General features: G+C 38.1%; 1 protein-coding gene across 3 annotated transcripts in view; it reads left to right on the forward strand.

Moving 5' to 3' along the window:
• The first annotated feature begins 7488 nt into the window (after positions 1-7488).
• The window catches only part of LOC139976007 (NAD kinase-like), a 52770-nt gene continuing 34900 nt past the window's right edge, over positions 7489-25358 (forward strand). Inside the window, exon 1 of one of the 3 annotated variants that reach the window (XM_071984378.1) lies at positions 7489-9014. In XM_071984378.1, coding sequence (XP_071840479.1) covers positions 8212-9014 — 803 coding nt within the window. In that variant the 5' untranslated portion in view covers positions 7489-8211. Of the gene's footprint in view, positions 9015-9244; positions 9773-19494; positions 21427-25358 lie in introns of those variants that run through there. The other 2 variants (XM_071984380.1, XM_071984381.1) reach the window with 2 other exon arrangements.

The following is a 25358-nucleotide window of genomic DNA, read 5'->3' on the forward strand; positions in this document are numbered from 1 at the left end:
GTATTAGGCTATGTTTCACCTTCCTTTTCTTTAATGTTTGATGGGCAAAACCTTCAACTCTACTCCAGAGTTGGATCACAGTAGGGGGTCTGTGATGCCAATCGTCTGGGCAAACACTCTTCAAATGCTTTACTTAGGCTACTGTAATCTTGTTTATCCTTGAAACCTGATACATTTGCTAAGCTGTCAAAGTACATACTTAAGATTTCAGAAGAAGTGTACACGCTATGAGGATGTGGTTTACATCTAAATGTACAGGAAATGTTTGCCAATTGTGCTACACAATTACAGCCACCAGTTAATCTTTTTCATCTCTGATACATTCCTTTTGAATTCCTTCCCAGTGGCAAAAATGAATCTATGCGCTTATGATGGCGTGAATTGCGCGCCTGGTGTTATATAAGTCCTGAAATTGACATCTGTCGAATTAAATTGACATAGGCTATGTAAGTTTCTCGTGCTCTGATTGGATGAAATCATTGACATATGTAAGTTTCTCGTGTTCTGATTGGATGAAATCGACGGCTTGTGTGCCATAAGTCCTGAGATCGACATATGACTAATTAAACTGACATATATAAGCTCGTTCTCTTATAGGATGATTTCGACCAGAGCACAAGTATACGACATGTGACAATGATCGTCCAATGAGAGCACGAGGAACCGATACGTCAATTTCATTGGAAATATGTCGGTTTCAGGACTCATGGCGCACCATAGGCTTGTGTGTGAGGGCCGCGTATTTTTTTCCCCAGGACGAACGTGGGCATCGGCCAATCAATTCCCTGGATTCCAAACATGTGACGCTTTTTCAAAAAACATGTTCTGAATCTTTTTTCCTAGTTTTGACCCCAGATTATGAACGACAATCCTTCATATTCGTTGAGAGAGGATCCTTTACCCACTTTCTAAACCCTAACTCTGATTTCAAAGGAATTTGTAAATTCCTGAAAAACCTGAAACCCACGTTCGTCCTGGGAAAAAAAAATACACGTGAAGGCCCTGGCTTTTAAACACGATAACTTAACAACTGCATTGTGGTTGCACTTCTTATTTGGTATGTGGATGCACCTTATAGAGTAGAAGATGCGTATTGTCAAAGATGCATTAACTCAGCAAAATGGAGACTTATTTAAAGGTTGACGACATTATACTAGATATTTGTTATTTTGGAGACGTGGATTAGTGCAAGTAGGTAATTTTCTTGTTTTTGTGGCATTTTGACGAATTGATGTACCTCAACAATACACCATTTTGGTAGATTTCCATCATTTTGACGAGTTGGTATGTTGTCGTCAAAACGTCAATATCAGATTTTTGATGATTTGGTATGATTGTCGTCAAAATTTCAATTTTCATATTCTTGTTATCATGACAAGTTGATACATCTCGACAATATGTAAAGTTTCAGATTTTTGACGATTTAGAATGTATCGTCAAAACGTTCATTTTCAACTTCTTGTCATAATGACGAGTTGTTAGCATCTCATCAAAACGTCAATTTACATGTCCCTTTTGCGCTCCCGCACAGAATACTTTTTGCACTGTCCCTTCAACGAGATTACTTTGACGTTTTTCGTGTTAAAACTTGCATTGAGAATGAAGATGTATACAGCAACTTCCTTATAAGTGCCTGGCCAAATCTGGCAGGCCTATTATAGCATACTAAATATGTACTGCATCGCAGGTAGTGACTTTTATGGAGGACGGTGCGCGAGGTCACGCCGAAGAGAAACTCGAAAACAGACAGTTTCGGTGCGGTAAAATAATTATAAGATTGCATTGGTGATAAGGTCAAGAGCACGGAAGTGAGTCCTTGATCGTGAAACCGGCGCACTTATAAGATAATAATGCCAACACCTGCATTAACAGTGTATAAACCTTCACATCCGGCTCCGTCCGTTGTAATAATTATGTATGTAACCGACCATATTGAAACATAATCGATGCCTGCATTTTATTACCATATTCTGATATAGTAGACTAGCGCCCTCGCTTCGGATAGTTTCAAAATTTAAATAACGCTGTTTTAATATTGAGGTACAGTATATTTACTCTTTGATTCAGAATATGTTAGGACCCAGGTATTCAAAACATTTTTGCTCGGTGCAACCCCGCTTTTCACTATGAACATGCATTGGTGACCCCTTCAGTTGCGGATTTTTTGGCTTATGAACGGGTTTACCGGAGGAGGTAACCCCGGCTCCCATTTTATATGATTACGGGGGCATAGTTGCGAAATGATGTTCTATTTCGGAACTTTGGAAGTGATATATTCCAAGGTTGTTACCACTTTTTTGTTTAAAAATTGTCTGCAATTTGCTTTGTTCCAAATTTGTTGGCGACCCCAGTTTGAATACCAGAGCATAATGACACTGTATTTTGGTAGTTAATTAGTACCGATATTGTGTAACAGAGACATACCAACTTACCTTACTACCTTCTTGGCCCCTCCCCCCCCCCCCCACACACACACACCCACACAGCCGTAAAGGGGGTGAAGCTACTGGCCAGGACAAGTACCCCAACCAATGCGATAGTCTCCAATCTGCCACCGTCCTACATACACGTCCCGATCAACCGATCAAATCATGATTTTATTTGTGAAAGAGCGCTACATAAACTTCAAAAGTATCTGTGAATCTGGCATCAGCTTTTGTCGCATCGTGATATGGATGAACCAGAGCCTGTCGTTCATGATGTACAAACGTATTTAGATTGGACACATGTAGACGGCTGGGGACAATGGACGCAACCACATATACTTTTGATGGCTTTATCTCCCCAGAAAATAAACCCTCAAACATCTCACCGCGCGCAACCCCCTGGCAGGCAAATTATTACAAAATTCCTTTTGTAAAGTAAACAAATATATCACATATATTTGCGGTAGAACCTAAACTGTCGAAAATTCTTCAACAATGTTTCAAATATATATATATAGCACCATTTTGTATCAAAGCAGCTTCCAGTCTATCAAAATTTTGTCCCCTCAGTGAAGCCCCGCCCCCCCCCCCCCACAGACCTTCAACATATTAACCTTCCCGTTGCGCCCCTGGGGAACAACAATCATTGCATATGTAGCCTACGTTTGAACAGCAAAATCCATGCTCTTCTTGGTGAAGGTTAACAATAACATGTGTTGCAAAACTCGGCGGCAGTGAGCTATTGTAGGTATTAATAATTTGATAACATCTATAAATCGGTGGCATATGAAAGGCTCTATAAATGTACGGTGGGGACGGGAGAAGGGTGGGGAGAGAGAAAACTAGCAGGAAGTTGGTGATTAGCCCCCCAAAAATGTTCAGTGTTGTAGATTCTATACGGTGGCCACGGTGAGACGTTTGGAATTTTGACTTTAGAGCTCAAAATTTCGAAATGTAACCTAAAAACTTCGAACACTTCCTTGGAATTTTTAAATTTCGAAATTTTAATGTCTTATTTCCATATTTGTAACTTTCTCTCACAGTTTCGAAAAACAGTTCCGATTTCGACGGATTGTGAGGTATAGGAAACTAAGCTAAATATGAAACTACAATTCGATTGCCTGGCACTCTTTCTTACTATACATTTGAATCAAGCTAAGTGTTTCATTAAATGTTTTGAGTGGGGGAGGGGAGTGGAGGGAGAAAAACCATTGTGCCTTCCCACTTTTGAAAATGAGGGGTATCTGCTCCTCCCCCCCCCCCCCCCTTGGCTACGCCTATTTAAAGTGGGTAGATCACTCATCCTTTGTGCTATCAAGTTATGGTTATTGAACACGGCAGGATCGATGACAAGGGATTATGAACAACAAACAAAAGTATCAGATTGACGCCGTCACGTGCACCGATGTCCTATCATGACGGATATGTTCACTTCCTTATTATCGTTTTACTTTCTGTTAACATCTTTATGTTGCAAATATTAAGTAAAACCCTGCTTTAAATTAATATGTATGATAGGTTCCAGTCCATACTGAATATGCTTATATCTACCAGTTTAATATCACTGGTTTCATTTGTATCACAGCGTGGGAAAGGCTATATACAAATATACCCGTTGTTGATATAAACGGTTTGTATATTGTATGGGTAGACCTCCAGTTTGTTCTGTTGGTGTTTCAGTGTCCCTAATTGTTTGTATCTCTGTAACTGAAAAAACATATCTGGTGGAATAGGTGTGATTTAGTTCTAGGGGAACATATTCCCCTTGCGGCAGGCAGCCCTGGAGGGGGTGAAGTGTGATATTCGCCTTCAGGTTGAAGGTGATTTTCGCCGTTTGCCAGGGGCTGCCTTCTACGGGCGCTGGTGTCGTGGGGGGGGGGGGGGAGGGTGTTTTCGTTTGTGGCATTTTGAATGTTCAAGAGGGGGTGGTGGGATTTGTTTGTCTCCGCCGGTCGGTGGGCCTTTTTATTGTTACGTGAGAATCCAGGTAGGTTAGGCTATATTGTGTCTAAAGTGGGACAATTTGATTTACTCTTACACTGGAATAATTGTTCCATTTTTACTTTCATGTACTATACTGGCCATGGAAAACATATCCCTGCATACAGCCTGTATTTTCTCATTCGCTGTGGCAACGTTGACATTTGATGTCGATATTTATGCTCAAAAGGCAGAAATTACGATGAACAAATAAAAAAAAATAGATTTGGAATTCAAACATCAAATATCTAGATAAAACATCAAATACTGGAGATAAACTACTTAATATCGATATAAATGTCGAAATTTGGTGTTAAATCATGGAATTCCAAGATAAGATCTCTATATTTCGGTACGAAACGGTACGCTGGTTGTACCGATCGATGCCATAAATTACGGCAGCTTGTCGATTAGAAATGAAGTGCTCTGCCATATTAAGGGTGAGGGGAGTAGGGGGGGGGTACTCCCGTCGTAAGAGTTATTCTTTCACCTTGTCCTCAGCTTCCTAATAGTTAACCAAAACACCCCCCCCCCCACACCAGATCCTAATTAACGTTCTGATCCTTTTGTTGTTGTTTTCACAAAATGATCGTTTTAAATTATAGGGAAGTAACTTAATAAATGATTATCTTCAATTCGCATAGACGCTTGCTACGATGATGTTGCTGACATTATATTATATGAATGCAATTATTAACAACTTAGAAATTCTCAAAAGTTCTCAAAGGCCGAAGACTTGATCAAGTCTAGTTATGACGTCATCGAGTCATTTGCTAGCATTATTTTCCTTAAGATTTTCTTTATTTATATCAACGTGTTCTTGTTGTTGTTGCATTTCTTTCCGTTTTTATCGTGGAGATTGGTTTTACAGATGCTGAATTTAAAATATTGAAGATTTTGCATGAACAAATGATGGCAGGGCGGGTTTCTGCATGTGCCATCCCCTGTTGACATTTTACTTAGTATGTATTTAGATCCTCCTGCAAGCAGGAACTCGCGAAGAAACCATCATTGGCTTGTCAAAGCCGCAAGCTGATCGAAGTCAGTCTCTTAGATTCATATTTAACGTCCATGATTATGAATTGTCAATTGTCAACAACTCTGTAACTGAAAACATTTTGTTTTTAGCCTCTGAAGAAGATCCTGCTAGGTTCGAAACGTCAGCCAACTTACTTTTACACAACTATGTAACTGGATGACATACATTAATCTTGGATTGACTCGAACTCGGGACCTTATTATGATTGAAAGGCACCGGCGTTAACCACTGAGCTAGCACTCGTGAGCTAACACTCATGAGCTAACACTCTTGAGCTAACACTCCCGAGCTAACACTCACGAGCTAACACTCACGATCTAACACTCACGAGCTAACACTCCTGAGCTAACACTCCTGAGGCAACACTCCTGAGCTAACACTCATGAGCTAACACTTTGAAATAAGAACAGAAGACAAAGAGAAAGTGAAAGGTTACAGATCCTATTGGCACTATACTATATGACATCATAGATTTACAAAACTAAACAAGGATATGGCGGGGGAGTCATGAAAGGAACAATACTTTTCGCACTTTCACAAAGATCTCTGTCACATATATGCTTACAAGATTATGATTGGCTTGTGTATTCTTTTAACATATTGGGAGAATGGACATGCCTGTAGTATTTAAATGACAACTTAGAGGAAATCAGCTAACTTGGGAATTGGTTGATCACGGGCGTCGATTAAAGGGGAACGTTTGTGTGTTGTGTATCGGTAGGGAGACATCATTCCCCATCCTAGTTTTGTAATATGGCGTCTTCCATGAGCCAGTTTACGCCAAACAATGTGTATATAGTACCGAGCCAGGCTGGGGCAGGAGTAGGGGATCCCCCCTGTGCAAGACTAATGTACCCCAAACTGCATATATAATTGTGCTTCCCAATATTTATTTTCAACTTTTGAACAGGTACCGGTATAGTTTACGGTACTGTGATGGTGATGGTTTCCATACATGATAGAGTAGGCTACAATACCAGTAAGCAATACCGACGATCTGCTATAATATCGGCTATGATTCATGATAACTCTATATCAATGTAACAGACTTTTCATTTTCTTGAATATTGACACACTATTGGATGAGTTTCACCGCAAGTTACACGAATATTGTGCCTCTCTATAAATATATGGTATCCCTCCCCCACCCTTCTCCCCTTTAGAACTTCCTGTCCATGTGTCTGTCTCTAGATACTCAAACGCGTCATTGTGTTTTAACACCGTCGGTTCTCTAAGCTCAGCTTCAACAAATCACAAAATGCGATATGCGTTATTATTATTATTATTATGATTTTTATGATTTTTATTGTTGTTATTATTATTGTTATTATTATTATTTTTTATCATCATTATCATTATTATTATAAGTAGTAGTAGTATAGTATAGTAGTATTAGTAATGTTACTTGTTGTAGTTTTATTATATTATAATTATTATTATTATAATTGTAATTATTGTTATTATTATTATTGTTGTTATTATTTTTATTATTTTACAGCTACTCAATGACCATGGGTGAGTGGACGTTCGTGCTAAAGACAGCGGAACCGATTGCTGATTAATAACCCTACCAAATTTAAGATCACAGGAAACACTCTCGCGCTAAGCATTGGGATTGTTATCATGATGTGTGTTTTGCTTTAGTGCAGCATCATCTACGGCCAAGTATCGGAAACACAAAGATATGCCTATACTAGTCCCAAAGATCAAATATCCCTGAATTAAAATCGAAATCATTCCTACTAGCACAACTTACAGACATGGCCTTACACACACGCAAAACTCAAATGAAGAAAATACAAATGATAGATCAGTTTACTAGTCTTCTTCGCTGCAATAAACCAGTTCGACTCACCGTCGAAACCGGTCACCATGGTAACTATTACGTCGACATTCCTATCTGTCGGTCGTGCTGATTACACATATTGTCCGCATGGGAAGTGTTTAGTTCTGATGATTAACGCAACTCCATGCTCCGACCAATCACAGTCGACTTCAGTGTTGTAGGCCGACAGCCAGTATAGATACAATGCAAATATACAGCTGTGCTTTTATGCATCCAGTGCAAGTTATAGCACGGACGGTTTGATGTCTTTTACACGTAGTTGGCAGTGTAATTGTGTTCCGTATGTAAAAGCGTGTTCGTTCAGTCGGCCAGACTAGATTGTCGCACTTAAAGATTGTGATCTTGTGTGAGAAATATTTCTACAACAAATGCGCCGTATATCATATAATACAGAGTACAAATTAGCAGTGATTGCCCGCGTTCGTTTCTTACAAAGTCGACAGGCAACTTTCCCAAAGACTATAGATGACTGTCTCGTGTTCATTAAGGTCGAAATTTGTGACTTGTTCGGTTGGAGGAACAAACATTGGTAGAAAACTGGAATTTTGTATAAAGATCTAAAAGAAGTGTTTCGTTCTTGCTATTTTTTCTTTCGTGGCATCGTGTAATATGTGATACAAGCTCTGTTTTTTGGATCAATGTGTCTTCTACACTGAGCTAGCTATAACTGCTACGGTACGTTGATTACTATGAACAGAGTATAATTGGACCATACTCATTCCAGGGTGCGCCGTGTGCACACGGAATACGTCAATGTTGAGATAGCACACTGCGCAGAAGCAAATTACTCTGCACGATAAAATCATTACGGTGTTCAAAGCTAGACATTTCTGCGAATGCGGTGAAAGTACGGATCTGACCTTCACTTTATACAGAAGTTTGACAGAATTTTTATTTATCACCCAAGAGAAGGATATACGATGAAAATGATGAATGCAACACTATATGATGTAGAAGAATTAGCACTTTCATCCAGAGGGCGAGGCTATTACATAAATAAATATGTTTACGTTCGAGATAAAGAACGCCAGGGAAAAATTTACGTTCGCTGCCAAGAGCGTAAGATATGCCAAGCTAGAGCTGTTATTTTCCCAGATTTGAAAAAGGGGCGTCTTATGCACACACCTCACACCCACGATCCACCGGAAGTTACCCAAATGAGCAATAAAATTCGCCTTTTACTTCCACCACGAAAACGCGGACCCGTGAAGGGGACCATTCGTATGTTCCGCAATGGAGCACCGTTGAACGCAGGGAGAAAACAACCAAGAAAACGTGCCGTAGAAAAGGCATTCGCATCGAGAGTAGTACCCATGTCAGTCTCAAATGCTTACTTGCCCGCTGATGTCCAGCTTGAGGAACAGCAGCTTCTTGAAAGTTTCAGACAAAACGCTTATACGGCGTCCACTTCTCGAGACAGTGACGTCACGGTCAGTTTTCCTGTCCCCGACGATGAAAATGACCCAATCGAAGAGGAGAACTACGGTGGTGGCTTTGAACAAGAATTTGCAGGGCCAAGTACTTCCACTGATGAAGGGGAGAGCTTTTACGTAGTCAATGTTGATGAGGATGGTTTCATCCCGGAAGTCGAAGAGGCTGGGCTTGAAGATCTCGAGTCATCAAAACAACACGTTGTGATTAAATCTCAAACAGAGGACTCTGAGGAAAAGGAACTACGGGTACCAGACGAACGCAAACGCCCTGGTGGTTGTCGAGAATTTCAGTAAGTATATATCTTTACATAATAATTGTTTAATTCGTTCGCAGAAGAATAACTTCGTCCCTCCTTATTCACTCTTTACGCCATAGCATTTTCTTCCACCGTTCCGGGCTGTACTGACATGGGAATTAAGAAATACTTGGAAATGAAATACCAGCCTCTGTAAAAGCCCTCGGATTTGGGTTATCCCGGAACGATTACGTCATCACTTGACGTTTGTATTTCTGACCGTGTCAACACTCTACTTTCAGGTCAACTTACATACGCTGTATTGTTGCGACTAGTGTAGAAGTTGCTGATACATACACATGCGTACCAAGGTATAATACAAACTCACCGGTGTCTGTACTGCTCTGATTGGGAGAATTTGTAATGAGAAAGTTGCTGCAGGTGGGAAAGTTTCGTGGCGAACCATAGCTAGCTAACTTCGTCAAGAAAGGAACATCTTTTCCTTTTCCGTTCACTTACACTGGCAAAGACTTAGTTTAATTGTTACTAGGATTTATTTACGAAAATTACGAGGCAATGGACCGCAGGCAACGTTTACAAGATGTCGGCGGGTACTCTTTGGACGAGTTAGGCGAGGACTTTAACAGCAAATTTCACATAGAGTCTGGTGTCCTGTCCAGAGAGCCACTTGAAGATTTGCCGGAAGAAGATGTCTCCTCACCTGACATTGACAGAGTTAAAAAGACAAGTTGCCCAATTAAAGGTGGATGGCGTCGACAAAGCGATACAAATCGAAGAAAGGGTTTTTTGAGGCAAGACATAACATCTCCGGTTTAATGAGGTCTAGCCTAGGCCTATGACGTAGGTTAGTTAAGCCACAATAGCCTAGTCCTAGCACTAGTAACAATAGTAGCACTAAAAGTGAGTAGGCTAATGGGCCTAACTTAGGCCCAACCCCATTTCTAGAAGGCCTGCGACCACTAACGCTAAGACCAGTATAGTAAAGGCTTCATAATTGACGCACCCCCGTAATTGACGCACCTTCAATTATTACTAGCAACGATACAGCAGGCCACCTAAACTTTTTGCAGTCAAGCAGAATGACATATTTTATGATTTTGAATCCATTTCAGCTATTTGCTGACCATATTGTGGTATTTTTTAAGCTTTTAACACCCTCCGACCAGTTTTGCACATTTTTTGGTCATTTGGAAATCTTACTCCCTAAAAATAATCAACATTACCTCAATATGATAACACTGCTCTCTGGAACCTGACCAGTCTGAGCTTAGAGGCTCAGAGCATAGCAAACAGCATCTAAAGTCAATGGATGTATACCAAGGCCTACACTACAGTTAGCTTTACAACGAATGTGTCAATTTAGGGGTATGAAAGAACTTGACACGGCAGACATTTTGTGGTTAAATTCTGCTCAATTGTACGGTGCATAAGCTCAGAACATTAAATATTTTGAGATCATAACATTTCTGAGGAACTACACATATGAAAAACATATACAGTCGAGTGATTTGGATTTTTCCTTGATAGATTTCGTTGATCAAATCCTTAAGTGCGTCAGTTATGAGCCCACCATGCTACTAGTAATAGCCCAATACTCAAACAGGTAGGACCTAGGCCTACAGTCTAATTGGCCTTTGTTTCATAGGCCTATGACCCAACTACATTTGCTTGCATCAAGGGTAGGCATAATTACTTAGTATTAGTAATACTAACACTTCAGACAGATCAGAATTTGGCAATTAATCACAACATTGACATTTACAGGTCTGTTAGTGTTACACTTACAGCGCAGGCCTAAGTCAGGTTGCACATAGATGTCACTGATCAATACTGTGTGTGACTACATAGTATACAATCTAGTACTATTGTAGTGATGTGTGACTGAGTGCATTCCCTTTCTCATTATTTATCTCCATTGCACATGAACAACTTATAATACATATTTTATCATAACCTGCAACAAAGTAATATGTTCAGAAAGCAGAAATAATTCATGTTTGCATAAGATGAATTGTCAAAACTGTTTAAATGCAGTCAAGGAGACCTGACAAAAGCAAAAGTTTTTAAGATCAGGCCACCTTGAAAAACCAAAATAAACTAACTTATAATTCCCACGGTATCCCCTTACCCCATTATACTAACTTAAAACTCCACATACCCTCCCTCCCACTCCTGCCGAACTCAATGCCTGACCCACACCCAACCTCTAAGCACAACTGTGGTAGAATAGTAAAATAGCAAACAGGGAAACAATATGGTTCAATGATCTAATAAATATTCTTTAAGGGCTGTTTTGAAGAAATGAAGGCTAGTTGACAAGCGATAAATTATTACAAATTTAGGACCATTTCAGTTCGTTGACTTGTAGAGGATTTAACAATGTTAGGGTAGAATTTCCCTTTGCTTTGTGTATCATATATTTGTCATTTATCATTGTGAAGTGAGTAGAAAACTTGAGAGGAATTAAGTTCCTATAAAACTTGTCCATAAAGGTTCCTAGCTGTTATTTTTAAATGTCAAAAATACTGAGTGATACGTAGTGCTGAAAAAAGAGCTGATGTGTGGAGGTCACAGTATCCTGTATTCACAATAAACCTTGCAGGATGCTTTTGAATAATAGAAAGGCGATTAATAATAGAAGGATAAATGATAGCCCAAACAATAGCACAGTAATTTAAATAAGGCAAAGCCAACATGTTATATAAAGATAGAAAGAATGTGTCGAGGGAAAAGGAAGTTTAGTCTATTGATAACGCCTATGTTCCTTGATATTGTACTAGCTACCTTTTGAACATGAGAAATCAAGCTAAGGTTCTTATCAATACCTAGAAATTTTGTTTCTCGAACAGAAGAGATCTTCTCATATTATCAATGAAAATTTCAATATTGGGAACAGTCTACTGGTGGGTATGCAATCCGATAAAGTTAGTTTTACTCGCATTCAAGGAGAGTATAAATTTGCTTTAATCCATGTTGAAATATTTCTTAATGCAATGTTAATTTATACTGAGGCCACCTTAGAGGGATCAGAATGTTTATAAAAAGATTGGTATCATCTGCAATGAGAATGCGTGACAGATAATTAGACGTAGCATTTATATAATTTACATACATGATGAATAAAATAGATCCCCGGGGGACACCACAAGAAATATCTAAGTACTTTGAGTGAGTGAAAGTTAATAAAACGTATTGCTGGTGCTTTCAATGCTTGTAAACGATCGTTAGGACAGATGAACGGCAAAACATGTAAATCGTATGCACAGAACGTCTGCTGTTCATTGAACAGTTATATTGATAGTTTGTACTGTTATCTGCCAGCAGTATGGTTAATCCAATGCCTATAATTGCACTAGCTGTTAAAATGACGGTTACAACTTTAGTATCCACTGTCCCATCCTCCCTAATCTTCCATTTTCAAGAAGATAAAAAAAGGCAGTGCGGTACTTCACTTAGGGCATGGGAACATGAAAGTAAGTTTAATAAAATTTGGTGTCAAGTAAAATATGGCCTGTGATCTAAGTAATATATAAACCAAAGACTCAACCAGCACTTTTAAGGACATTCACTGGTCTCCCAGCGCTCCCCCCTCACTCCCCTCATCCTTTTGTCATCCATGTAACAGACCTTCAACACATACTTCACATGAGAAAGCAAGGTATATAGGTTAACATATAAACCACTTTCATATGTAGTACTGTAGCTTTCAGTGATATGCCCATCTTTGAATTAATAATTATTTCCTTTAAAATCTAATGTAAATTAAGTAGATATTACATGGATGTCTATGTGCTTAGTGCTAGGAAGATACATTACCTTAAAGGCAAAGAGAAAGAGCAATTAGTTTTTTAAAAAAAAAAAATCAAATTGACTTGGTCTTCTTAATCTCATAATTTCATGTTTCCTGTAAACAAGCCTGTAAATTCAATCCCTTGGCTTTTCATCAAAATCAGATAAGATGTATACTGTGTGTATGGAGATGATATTCTGTAGCACATTTTTAGGTTTTGTATCTCATAGTGTATATTTTCTTACCCAACAAATATTAAGCTAGTCTAGATTTAAAGCAGTAATGTTGAATTTAATCGGTTTAATGATCATGGCTGTCTGGTGGTCTGAAACAACCGAGACAACAACCTCTATATTGTTTTCTAATATATCAGTTTCGGTATCTAGTAGTGTTTCATCAACATTACAAGCTGCTGTTACTGTAATCATGGAGCTAAAAACAGCTCCATGTTGTAATCATCTTCCATAGAGTAAATTGAATTACAGTGACAATGTGAAAACACACAGCATATATCAGTGCTGCCAAGTCACCCGCTTTGGGCGGGTGTCACCCGCATTTTCGGGTCGTCTCCCGCTCACCCGCCCACCTGTCCGAATCTCCCGCATTTTCCAAATAACTCCCGCGTTTTTGAAGAATCTCCCGCATTGTGGGCCCACAGAGTTTTTCCTGTGAAAGTAATCATTGCTAGCGTGAAATTCATTTCATCACACCAAAATGCGAATTATCTCAGAACCGCCAGGATCGGAAATAACTCAAAGCCGATCGTGCTAAATATGCCCGGCTGAAAGCAACGTTACCGATACGATTGAGACAGTATAGATTCAGCTTAGATGACCCGGGAAGTGATGTTTCCGGCCATCTGAGGGGCCGTAAGATCCCAAAATTTTCTTGTACGCTTCGCGCCAACTCATGGTGGCGCTCCGCTTAGATGGTGTAAGTAACCAACAGCACCAGACAATTTTCACCCACCTAAAAAACATCTGACCTTGGCAACTCTGCATATATATGTAAGCTTCCTCAAGTGTTATGTATTACAGTACCTACATACTGTATATTAGTGTATACCTAGACTTCCATCCTGTTGGCATCAAACAGTACATCCTAGTTGAAATGTAATTTCATTGGTTAACAGCTTTTGTATAACAGTTCCTGAGTACAATTTTATGTAAAGTTAAATATTAACAGTTCAAAGTATTGAAGTGTGTACTACCTGTACAGTAGTCTAATATGTACAGTAAACACTTGGTTTGAATATAGGCATTTGCATGTATGAAGTTCATGTCTGCTGCCACCATATTTATTCAGAGGTTTGTAATATGTTGAGACTCAACTGTTTGGTCATTTAGACAAGAAAGATAAACACTGCAGTGTTTGCACATTAATCAATTCGTAGAATTTATGAAAGAATTCAACAAATCCTGAAAAAAAACTACTGTACTACCTTCGTGAAATGTTTTATGGCACAGACATTTTGTTTGAATGTTAACGTGAATGATATGCTGAAAATGTCTAGACTGGTTTTGTGTGGAAGTAAAATATATGCACACAAAAAAATATATAAAATAAAGGTTTTCTGAAAGCCTTGAAACCTACTGGCACATTTAGAGCTCTAAGCAAACCTTTCAGATATTGATGGATCACAATCCAGAATTCATCAAGTTCCATGGAGAAGATAATAAATCATATTTGAAATTTAAATCAAAATTTAAAGGACAGGTACAGTATGTTTGAACCGAACAAAATTGACAAATGTTGTAAAGATCAATGGATTCTTTAGATGGTTAATAATAGGTCCTCTTAAATATTAATTGAAGTATGTCAGTAGTCTGCTGCCAAATTAAGACAATTTGGACCATCAGGTGTACATAGAGCTTTTAACACTCTCAATTATTTTCTTTCTTTAAGGTAAGACAGTAGTCAAGAATCTCGCCACTCTAATTTTGCTCTAAAACTTCAGTATCGTGCCTATCACCACTACCATTTCATTTTCAGAACTCCTTTCGTGTTGTTTTTTGGGAAGCTCTCTTTCAATTAAAAGCAGTATGTAGAGGGTTGATGACAAAATGTCTTTAAACAATTTGGACTTGCAAATAATTCTTTGGCCATTACAAGTGTGCATTCTCCCTCCCTCCTCCCTTCCCCCTAGTAAAAAAGCCTTTGCAAATTCAGGTAATAATGTACCGCCCCCTCCTGCTTCCTCCCCTCCGGCCCCCTCCCTCCCCTCCCTCTCCCTCCCCCATTCCACTCCCATCAAATAATCCCGGTAAGCTTTAACTATATACTGGAAAAAAAGATAACAAGATTATTGGAGCTAGTCCCCAGTTTGGGTCCCACCTCCCTCGTTCTCAGCCTGGTCGAATAGGCTGATCTGGGGAGCGATGCCAGCTATGAATAGTTTGTGTCAATAAAGATGGCTGTTATCATAATATCGCCACACCACTACCCTGGATGTAATGTAGAACTACTGAATAAGTCCCCATTTATGTGTCCACAATGTTATTTCCATTACCTAGCAATAACATACTAAGTCTCATTTCCTCTTAATTGCAATCCCTCAGCAGTTTTTTTATCGTATTTTTTTTGATGTCCTCGGATTTGCCTTTGTTGAACTTCCATTATCCCAGCGGCCGCTTATCCCGTTCATTAACGCGACCCGAAGGGAAGAACTGACCCACTATAATTATCCACCGTATATTCATTCAGAGACTTTGTACCTGTACACATAATTGCTGAATCAATGTACAGAGAGATTTTTTTAATTAAACATTTACCTGAAAGTGACAATTATATTCGCGGTTACCAAGCGATAGTTTCTGGTGTTGTAATTTGTTTATCTGTACTGTGCTGAAATTAAAATTGTACATTATGTTGTGATGAACATGAATGAAGAATATTGCATTGGCTTCATTGAATAGCTCAAATCTTGTTTTGAAAATAAAGAGGATTCTCTTCTCATGCCTATCTGTAACTTTTAATTTAATCATTGTCTCGCCTCTGTAATTTAGCTCTGGGAAAAGTACAAACTCAACATAAATTTGTAACAATTATATAGTCTCTGGCCTCGTGGCGAATCCGTTCCGCTGGTTTTGTGAACTTCATGCCAGCTACTCACAACCTTTCTGTGTAGTATAGTAATCCACACAGCTATCGAATAGATCTATGCTCAACAGTACAGTACAATAGGCATAGAAACTTCTCCCCAGCTTATTGGTGATGATGATGATATTAATCTAGATAGGGGATAGTGGTAATATCGCTACAACAGCAGAAAGAAAGAAAGAAGTCTTTATTATCGCAGATTTATGGAATATTTTGACCAAGCGGGAATGAATGGCAAAAGGGGAGAGGATTCCCTTTCATTCACCCATGGTATAATTTGCTGTCGGTATTGACAGGAGTTTATTAAAAAATGCGTGCTACAGCGTCAGTGTGGCGGAGTGACTTTCAGAAAGGGAGTTCTTTTACAGTCTCTACGTATATCGTAGAAACATAGAGGGGGCAAAGAAAAAATAACTGGAATTCTGCAAAGAAGTAGTTGAACATGATTTGAAAGGATGATTTGTAAAGGATGAAAATTGTGAGTCCTATATATAGCTTCTGGTGCTTATTCATATATGCATGCATGTAGCTGATTTCAAAGTTCCTGTGTGGTACAGTAAGGGACAAATAATGACAACATCTCTGTCAGTTTTTATGGAGATGTCCATAAGGAAAGTAGTAAACGTGGATTTTTTATTTGATTAAACCTTTTATGGAGTGACTTTGCAACCTGAGGAAAACAATAACTTCCTGGTAGGTTCTTGTCAGTTGGATTCTTGTGGGAATATTGTGGAATCACTTTGAAGTTCTAGGGAAAAACTTTGGACACCAACGGAAAAATTGTCATTGGCATACAGTAGTAAGTAATTTTGGTATTCCATTTTTTTAAATTTATATATTTGTTTTCTGTTTGGAGATTTGTGTTTATTTAAAGGTCCAGTGGTTATACAGTTACAGTGAAAATTGTCATTGGCATACAGTAGTAAGTAATTTTGGTATTCCTTTTTTTTGTAATGTATATATTTGTTTTCTGTTTGGAGATTGTGTCTCAATTTCTTTTCAACTACTTAACCATATAGCAAAAGATAGCTGTGTGGATCCCCTTCCCCACCCCCCCTCTCCATGCATTATAGAGCACTGACAACTATTCAGCATTGACTGACTGAGTCACAATTGAAAGTTTCATTTGATATGCAGCACTGTGAATCAGTCAGTTAATGCTGAATAGTTGTCAGTGCTCTATACTGCATAGAGGGGGGGGGGGGGAGGGGATCCACACTGCTATCTTTTGCTATATGGTTAAGTAATAATAATAATAAGACATAATTTTTATTTAGCGCCAAACAAACTATGAAATAATTCTCATAGCGCTTAACATAATCATAATAATAATAGTAGTTTGAAAAGAAATTAGAATAAGCCTGTTGCATTGAATTTTTTTTTTTTTTAATTTGTTTATTATCAAATTTAGTATCAGGTATAATTAAATGCTTTAATATTTAGGTCACAAGATTAGCAACTATTTACTTACACCTATAACAAAGACAACAAAATATAATAATAAAACTAGACCTGTAAAACTTCAGTTGTTATGTTAAAGTGAAGTACTTTTGCTAGTAAATGGATATATTTACTTCACTCGTTGCTCACGTCTCTGTCTACCCACACCAAGTGCATTCTCCCTATGACCTGTTTAAAGCTAATTGCAGAAACTAATTGTAAATATACGTATAGTGAACTAAGGTACTCTGCTAGTAAATGATAGCATACGCACATTAAAAGCCCCATTGAGTTACACACTAAATCACAAAAGTAATGTGGTCTCTAAGTCTAGATAGAAGTTCTCTCTAGCTAACACTACCCATCACTGGATAGCTGACAAGTTGGCCATCCATGGCACCATCAATTTTCTGTATCATGACCATGCAGATTTTTTGCTATATGAGAGCCTGAAATTTTCATCATTTGTATACAAACCTCTTTACTCAGCAGTAAACAATTTTGGTACCACTGCTCCTGGGAAGCCTAAAGGGGTCTAAAATTGCCACAATGTTCCCAATCCTTGTACTTCCAGTCATGCTCATCAACATGCAAGCCCCTTCCCCGCCCAAAAAAAAAAAAAACCTGATTGGAAAGATGTTCTCCTTCTGCTTGTTGGCACTTTTGCTGAAGGAGAACACTGGGGTGGAACGATATATACTCTAAAAGTCCTGAGTATAGTACCCCACCAAATGGATACATGACTAATATATTACACGAATACAGATAATCAACAAAAAGAACCAAGATGTCTGTTACTGGAACAAATTTTCTACAGTGGTCAAAATATAAATCAATAATTGATCTAAAAAATAAAGTGATTAAAGATAAAATGTTCAAGTAAAGAAGCTCATTTACTATTTGTAAACATTTACCTTCCTTATACTGTGTTTTGAGGGTATTTAGTCTTTGCTTTAACCCCCTTAAATTTGTACTATCATTATAGCAGGAAGTTTCACACAAAATTCAACTTTATTAGCTGTTATGAGCTTGTCCAGGGTGCTTCACCCCTTAAAGAGGTAGTCTGTATAGGGCCCAAATTATAGCATGCTATTATTGCTAGAAGTTTCCAAAAAGTACTTTCCTGGAGGTCTTTACTCTCCAAATTGTACGGAGACATTCTAAATGAATACACAGGATGTTTGAGTGTCCCAGTGAGGTAAATTTCCTCCAGGGTGATAAAAAAATTAGTTTCATAATTTTGACTAAATGTGACCATTTTTGAAAATCTGGCATATTTGGGGCCAATACAGCATACCTTTAAAACCTGTAGGTCTTTTCGTCTTGAAGATTACGTTATTTCAACCAGGAAATTGAGCAGGACTTACACCTCTGCCAGGAGGAAGTGCGTTATTCCCAGGATAAGTTTCACTGGCATCATTGTCTATATAAGCTACAGGATTAAAGTTGAAGCTGCTATCAATGTTTAAATAAAGGAAAGGTAAATAATAAAAAAAAAATCACCAGCAGTTTTGGATCAGGAAGTAAGTGCATGCAGACCTTAAAGAGGCAAGCTCTCTGCATTTGGTTGAAAATATCTCAATGTTCTGGCTATTTTTCCAAACTTTTTAGCATTTTATACTAGTACCAGGGGGGGGGAGGAGGTGGGGAGGGGGCATCAATTGTTCCTGGCAGATTGGTCTAAACAGAGAGGCTCTTGGACCCTTGAAACAAGTCAGCTCATCGGGCACCACAGTTCTTAGAAAACTATCACCTTTCTGGACCATGAGGAAATTTTAACAATGGTACCTCAAGTTTTCAACCTGGCTACGAAGTCCAACACTTTGCACCTAGTGATACATCGGCTGCCGAGTTTCACTCAAAAGCCATCCCACCCCCCCCCCCCCCACAGACCAAGGTTCCTTAGTGAAGGCATCTTTTGCCCTTCCACCTGACCAGAGCTGAGGCCTCTTCCCAGCCAACGAGATCAAATGAGTCTAGAGATGTGTTTATACGGATATTTGAGTGGGTGGAACAAATGTTCCAGCGATGGTTGCAGATGGGTTTGAAGCTAAGTTGACAAAACTTGTAACAAGATTTTTATTGTGAAATTTCAGGTTCCTTTTGAAAAGGGCTTTTTCTTTCAGTTTAGATCTTTAAGGTACATATCCTGGATGGTCAGCTATTGTAATTTCAACAAAAGAGGTGGGATCGAGTCTTGATCAGAAAGCTGGTGCGATTTCATTCAAATTGTTACCATTCTTTGGGAAAAGGGCAGTAATCCTTGTTTGGTATGCTTGGCTGGTCATGACCAAGGTATATAGAGCTATAACAGGAAGGCGATACACACACAATTCACGAGGAAGGCACTGTAAATTGTGAGCTGGGAATTACTTGAATGTAACAGTGTGGAAAAATGCTTAGCTCATCTAGTTAAAGAATTTTACAACTCACAAGGAAAATGTGGTATCGTCAGTTGAAATACGATTGTGTATTGAGATCGGTTGAAAAGCAGATCTGAAGGCTCTTTGTTCATCAGTTGTAATATTGATCACTTGGGACAAGTTTTATATGTCTGATATTGACAGAGTTAAAGTTGACTTTCATAATAATGTTTGCTCTCCAATCGACAAGCAAGGTTGACTAAAGGGGATTTTTTTTTTCCCTTGGCAGCCAAATTTCTGTTCCCATACTGAGGTGTTTGTTGCTATGACCAATCATTGACATCCCACAAGTAACTTCTAATAGTTTGCAGTTTACTGTATTGTACAAGACACCAAGAGTTTTAAGCTACCCAGGAGGGAAGTGGAGTAAGTACCAGAAAACAAATGCTTGCAGTGCCCTGCACACAGGACATTCAGAATTTTAAACGTCCATGTCGACAATTCAACCGTTTTCAATATGTCACAGGATTCAATTGCCACGGACTTAATGTATTTGTGATCAACTGGAGTTGGGAAGAGGAAGTGTTTGAGAAAGGATTGCTTTGAGTATTGACACCTAAAACAGAAACTGCCAAGAATGCCAGCTAAAAATACAGTATTTCTTGGTGTAATGTATAGACTTTGGTGACTTCTGTTGTGTGGAATTGGATTCATAGCCAACAGTGAACAATTGTTTAAAGGTATCTTGTAGGGTCAGATTGAAAACTTTTTTCAAATTAAGTTGTTTGACGAGCACATCCACGAATCATCCATTTTTCCGGCTCTCTCTCTTCGAATGCAGTTCTCCATTAACATTGAGATTGGTTCGACTGTCTTTCGGTGATATTTCTTGATAATTTGAATATTTCTCAAGAGAAATTTACAGTAACTTGCTTCCAGAATTAGTCAATTTCCATGCCTTTTGACACAAGCTTCGGTTTCTTCTCAAATACTCTGACCTTTTATATCACCATGCAGAAGCCAGTACCAAACAGCAATGTTTAGTATCTATATAGGTGATAACTTGTGGCTATCTCTTCCTGTTCAATAACTACTACACAGAAAGAATTTTTTTCTCCAAGTAAGCTGTTTATTTTCTGTGGAATATACTGCCCTGGTGTGGGTGACAGGATATCCTTCTCTTCATATCTTATTCAGTATATAGCTTCCACACAGATATTTGGTATGGGAGAGTTAAAATATGGAAACACACTGTGTGACCGATAAGGAAGGCAAATTTTTATAACCGAAAAAAAAAAAGTAGTGTGTCCTTCACTGTTACAAACTTAGATTTTAAAATTTGTTTCTTTTATGAAAGTATGACCTTCCCAGGTAAACTGTTGTTTCACCTGTAGCTTTTTTCAAATTTTACTTATAAATGGAAAGCTTGTAAAATATGCTTGTTGTATTCATAGCAAAAGAAGAAAAGAATAATCTACACACCACTGCAGACAGAACGATGCACCAAGTATCATTCAAACTACTGGAAATTCAAATGAAAAAAACAAAGATAATTGTAGTTGATTGAGCTTATTGCTAGAGATGCAAAGAATCTGAATTAAAACAAAGGAATATAGACATCACACATACACAAAAAAATGGAGAATGGAAAAATGCTACCACCAAATGCACATCACCTCGGAAAGCATCACCATTCACGATCGTTGTTACAGAAGTACCAGTCGATGGATTTGGAATCTTCTCTAATGTTGGAGTAAGTAATGTACAAACTAATCAGTTGTTCAAGGAGGTGGAGGGGAGGGAGGGGGAGGGGGTGGTTGGAAAGGCGGATAAAGTTGGATAATTTTGTAAGAGAACTTGGTTAAATGATATATGATACTTTCATTATCTTACATATTCTTTGAAAGTATTGCCCACTGGAACAAGTTTTGAATTACTCTTAGGGTGTTAGATTTCTATACTTCACTCCTCGTTAACATACAGTGTGCACTGTATTGACCTTACAGGCGCTTTGAGGACAGATTTTGAAAATAAACATCTCTTTTCTTAATTCCTACATTGAGACTCAAATTCTAGCTTGTGTATCATTTGCTTCCTATAGAGTTCTGAAGATAAATGCAAAGTTTGATATCCACGAAACAGTTGTAAAGAATATCATCTTAGAACTTTATATCACTAAATTTGTGGACGAGTCAATGATTATAAGTATTGTAGGTATATTGCTATATTCATTGATCGTTAGGGCTGATTGTGTCTGATTTTGAACATCATTTTTAATAGGGATAGCCTCAGTTTTATATTCATGCACCTTCTGGTCATCTAACCCACCCATCCCCATCCCCTACCACACCATCCTATCCACTCATGTATGAAATGTAACAGCAGAAGAGCTACTTTACCATAGTTGCCTCATGCATCCTTTGTTTGTCTTTAGGGAGGAAGTACAGAGGATGTTTTGATCTTTGCATTTTGTGCCAACCAATAGTCTAGTACCTTATTGATACAAATTCCCTCCATAGAATGTCTATAGTAAGCACATATGTGATGACAACTTTAATTTAAATGCTACAAAGTATGGTTATAAGCCTAGTTTTTAAAATCATCACATTTTTGCACTGTTAAAAATTCTTTTATGGGAAAAGAAAATAGCACTTCATATGGCACTTAACCTAAGATATGTTAAAAGATGTTTGCTGACATTTAGAAGCAATGTATGAATGAGTCCCATCCAAACCTTATATTTGTATTGTATAGGGTCGTGTCTCCCAATTTGCTATTGGGTGTATTGAAATAAAAGTATATCTCTCCGCCCCCACCCCCACCCCCCCAACCTCTCTTCTTTATTTTGTTATGTCAACTTTTGGAAAATATACTGGCACCGACCGGTTCACTCAGACTTATCAGCAAGTTGAATGACATGAGTGATGAGAAAACTGATATTGATCACCACCCAGGTTTACCTTGCTTTTCCTTCGTTTTTTTTTATTTATTTATTTAATTTATATATATTTTTTTAGCAATAGTACTAAAAGTGTCCTTCAAGGGGATCTTCCATACATAATAAGGAATAATCTCTCTGCTATGTTGTGTTAACAGTGTTCTTAGGAGCTGAGGTGACTCATAAATTTTGGAAGTTTACTCACAGTCTATATACAGAATTGTGCAATGTACAGTATACTATGGTGCAATGTGTGTGTATTTTATTACGAAGGGCTTTCGGTTGCATGCAAAAGGTTACTGCAGACACCCCATTGTTTACATTTATGTTAATGCAAACAATAGGTTTGAAAGCAAAGAATAGGGAAAAAACCCCAGATTTGTCGATCTCAGCGTTTGTGGCGTGAAAAGGATTGGATCGTAAAATTACGCTTTGAATCTGGTAGGCCATTTGCCTTTGAATCGAGACAGCTTTTAAATTTTGAAAATTTTAATAACATAGCAAAAATCTTTAAAGGTTAACATGATTACTAAGATTGAAATGAGAGATTAAGGTGCTACCTATTGTTTACTACACAAAGTGAACTGTGTGATCCACTGTAGGTTGAAGCTGTGAAAAAGAAATCTTAATTTAAGTAGTAAATTTGATAAAATTGACATTTTCAGCCCAGCAGGATCTTCTGTAACAGAATAAGATACTGAGAAAGTTGATAACTCCACCAAGTGACACATAAAGAAGGACAGACTGTTTTTATTGCAAAAAGGGATAAACAGTGAGAAAATATAGAATAGGAAAATAGTGAAAAAATGAGTAACACTCAACAGATTCACCATTTAGCTAAAGCAATGTTTACATGCAGGCATCTAATGCCACAATATAAATGGCTTAAATACTGTAACTTGTTTTAAGTGTGTATCATTGACAGTTTCCAGTAATTACAGTGTATCAGTTAAGGGAAATTTGAAGACAGCTACTGAGGTATCAAGTTACCACATGTACAAAAAGTAATAAATGGTACTCACGTCAAAAATTCCCCTCAATATCTGGTTCCTTGATTGGATGTAACCCATTTTGACTGCCTAAACCAAATTTGACAAATCCAAACATTTTTGCCATTCAAAGTGCTACAGTATGAGGGTATTGTTTTGACCTAAAGATGGAGACAATTTCCAGTATTTTTTGGTTTCGATGACAAGAGAAACCTACACCTGTATGCAGTCACGATAGTGTTTGTGTGAGGCCTTGCTTGTAGGGTAACTTGGATGAATGTCATACTTGATGTGTCCAATATTGAGTAGAAGAACTTATTTTCTTGGAGTTCATAGGTCATTTGAGGTCACCAGATGTCAAGCTGTTAAAATTTTGTATAACACCATATCTCAAGATTGGCACTTGATGAAACTCATACTTGGTATGTAAATGTTCTTTATTATATAAGTAGAAAGAATCCTATTGCTGTTGGTTGATTTCAAAGGTCATTTAAAGGTCAAACTGAAAAGTTTGTAAACAGGATATCCCCAGATGGGAAACTAACAAATCTCATGCTTTGCATGTGGATGCTGAGATCAATATTAAGCACAATAACCCTATCAAGGGTCATTTGAGGTCACCAAAGGTGAAATTATGAAACCCTTGTAAACACAATTTCAAAAGATGAAAAACTTTTGACAGATCGCATACTTAGCATGTGTATGTCCTATATTGAGTAGAAGAACCCTATTGTTTTTTTGTGGAGTACAAAGGTCATCTCAGGTCACCAGAGGTCAAACTGAAAACTTTGTTATCTCTCAAGTTAGGAAGCAAGGTTAATTTTCATACTTAGAATGTAGATACATTATAGTGGGGTAGAAGAAACCTATTGTTGTTATCTGAGGTTAACAGAGTTCAAGCACTAAAAATCTTGTAAACATATCACATTACAACAAGTATGAATACTTTTCACACTTAGCAGGTCTGTGCATCATATTAAGTATAAGAACCTTATTGTTTTTGGTAGAGGTCATCTGAGGTCACCAGACTTCAAATACTGAAAAGTTGTAAACACTTTATCTGAAGATAGGAGACAGGATACTCATCATACTTATTGTGTGGAATTGTTATATTAAGTAAAAGAAATGTCTTATCAGTGGAGGTCAAAGGTCACCAGAGTTCAAATATTGGAAACCTTGTAACACAGGAATAGCTCTGTTAGGAAGACCTGCCTTAATCCCTATATAACATAATTTTCCCATTGAAATGCTACACTATCAGCACTCATTTGTATATATGTACAGTCATACTGTAGTGCATATATGGTATCGCTCGTTAGAATTTTGCATCTCTACCAGCATAACAGTTGAAGTACTTCAACCTCTCTCAGTGGCATGTGCTCTACCCTCGCACCGGAAACAGTGAATTTTCTGTACATTATTGGTACAAATCTTATACCTGCTTAATTTGTCACTACAGTCAATAATCTAGTTTCTCAGCTTGTTGTACTGGTAACATCTTCCTTCAGTCCCCTGTGGAGATAAAAGGGATATAATGAGCAAGATAGATAGAGAGAGCGACTCTAATCCAGACAGCCAAAGGTTTTGTTTACTTCTGCCACGCATATAGAATGGTTGCATGTACATGTGGATTCAGTTCAGTGTACAGCAGAACTGTTTACAGTACCCATGGAGAACCCATGGCCGCCAGTACAAAGTCCTCACTTAGCAAGGTGTTAAACAACAACCCTCTTCACTGGAAGGTTTCATTTATTAACA

Source organism: Apostichopus japonicus, chromosome 11 (assembly GCF_037975245.1).
Source record: "Apostichopus japonicus isolate 1M-3 chromosome 11, ASM3797524v1, whole genome shotgun sequence".
In the NCBI taxonomy this organism is placed as follows: Eukaryota; Metazoa; Echinodermata; class Holothuroidea; order Aspidochirotida; family Stichopodidae; genus Apostichopus; species Apostichopus japonicus.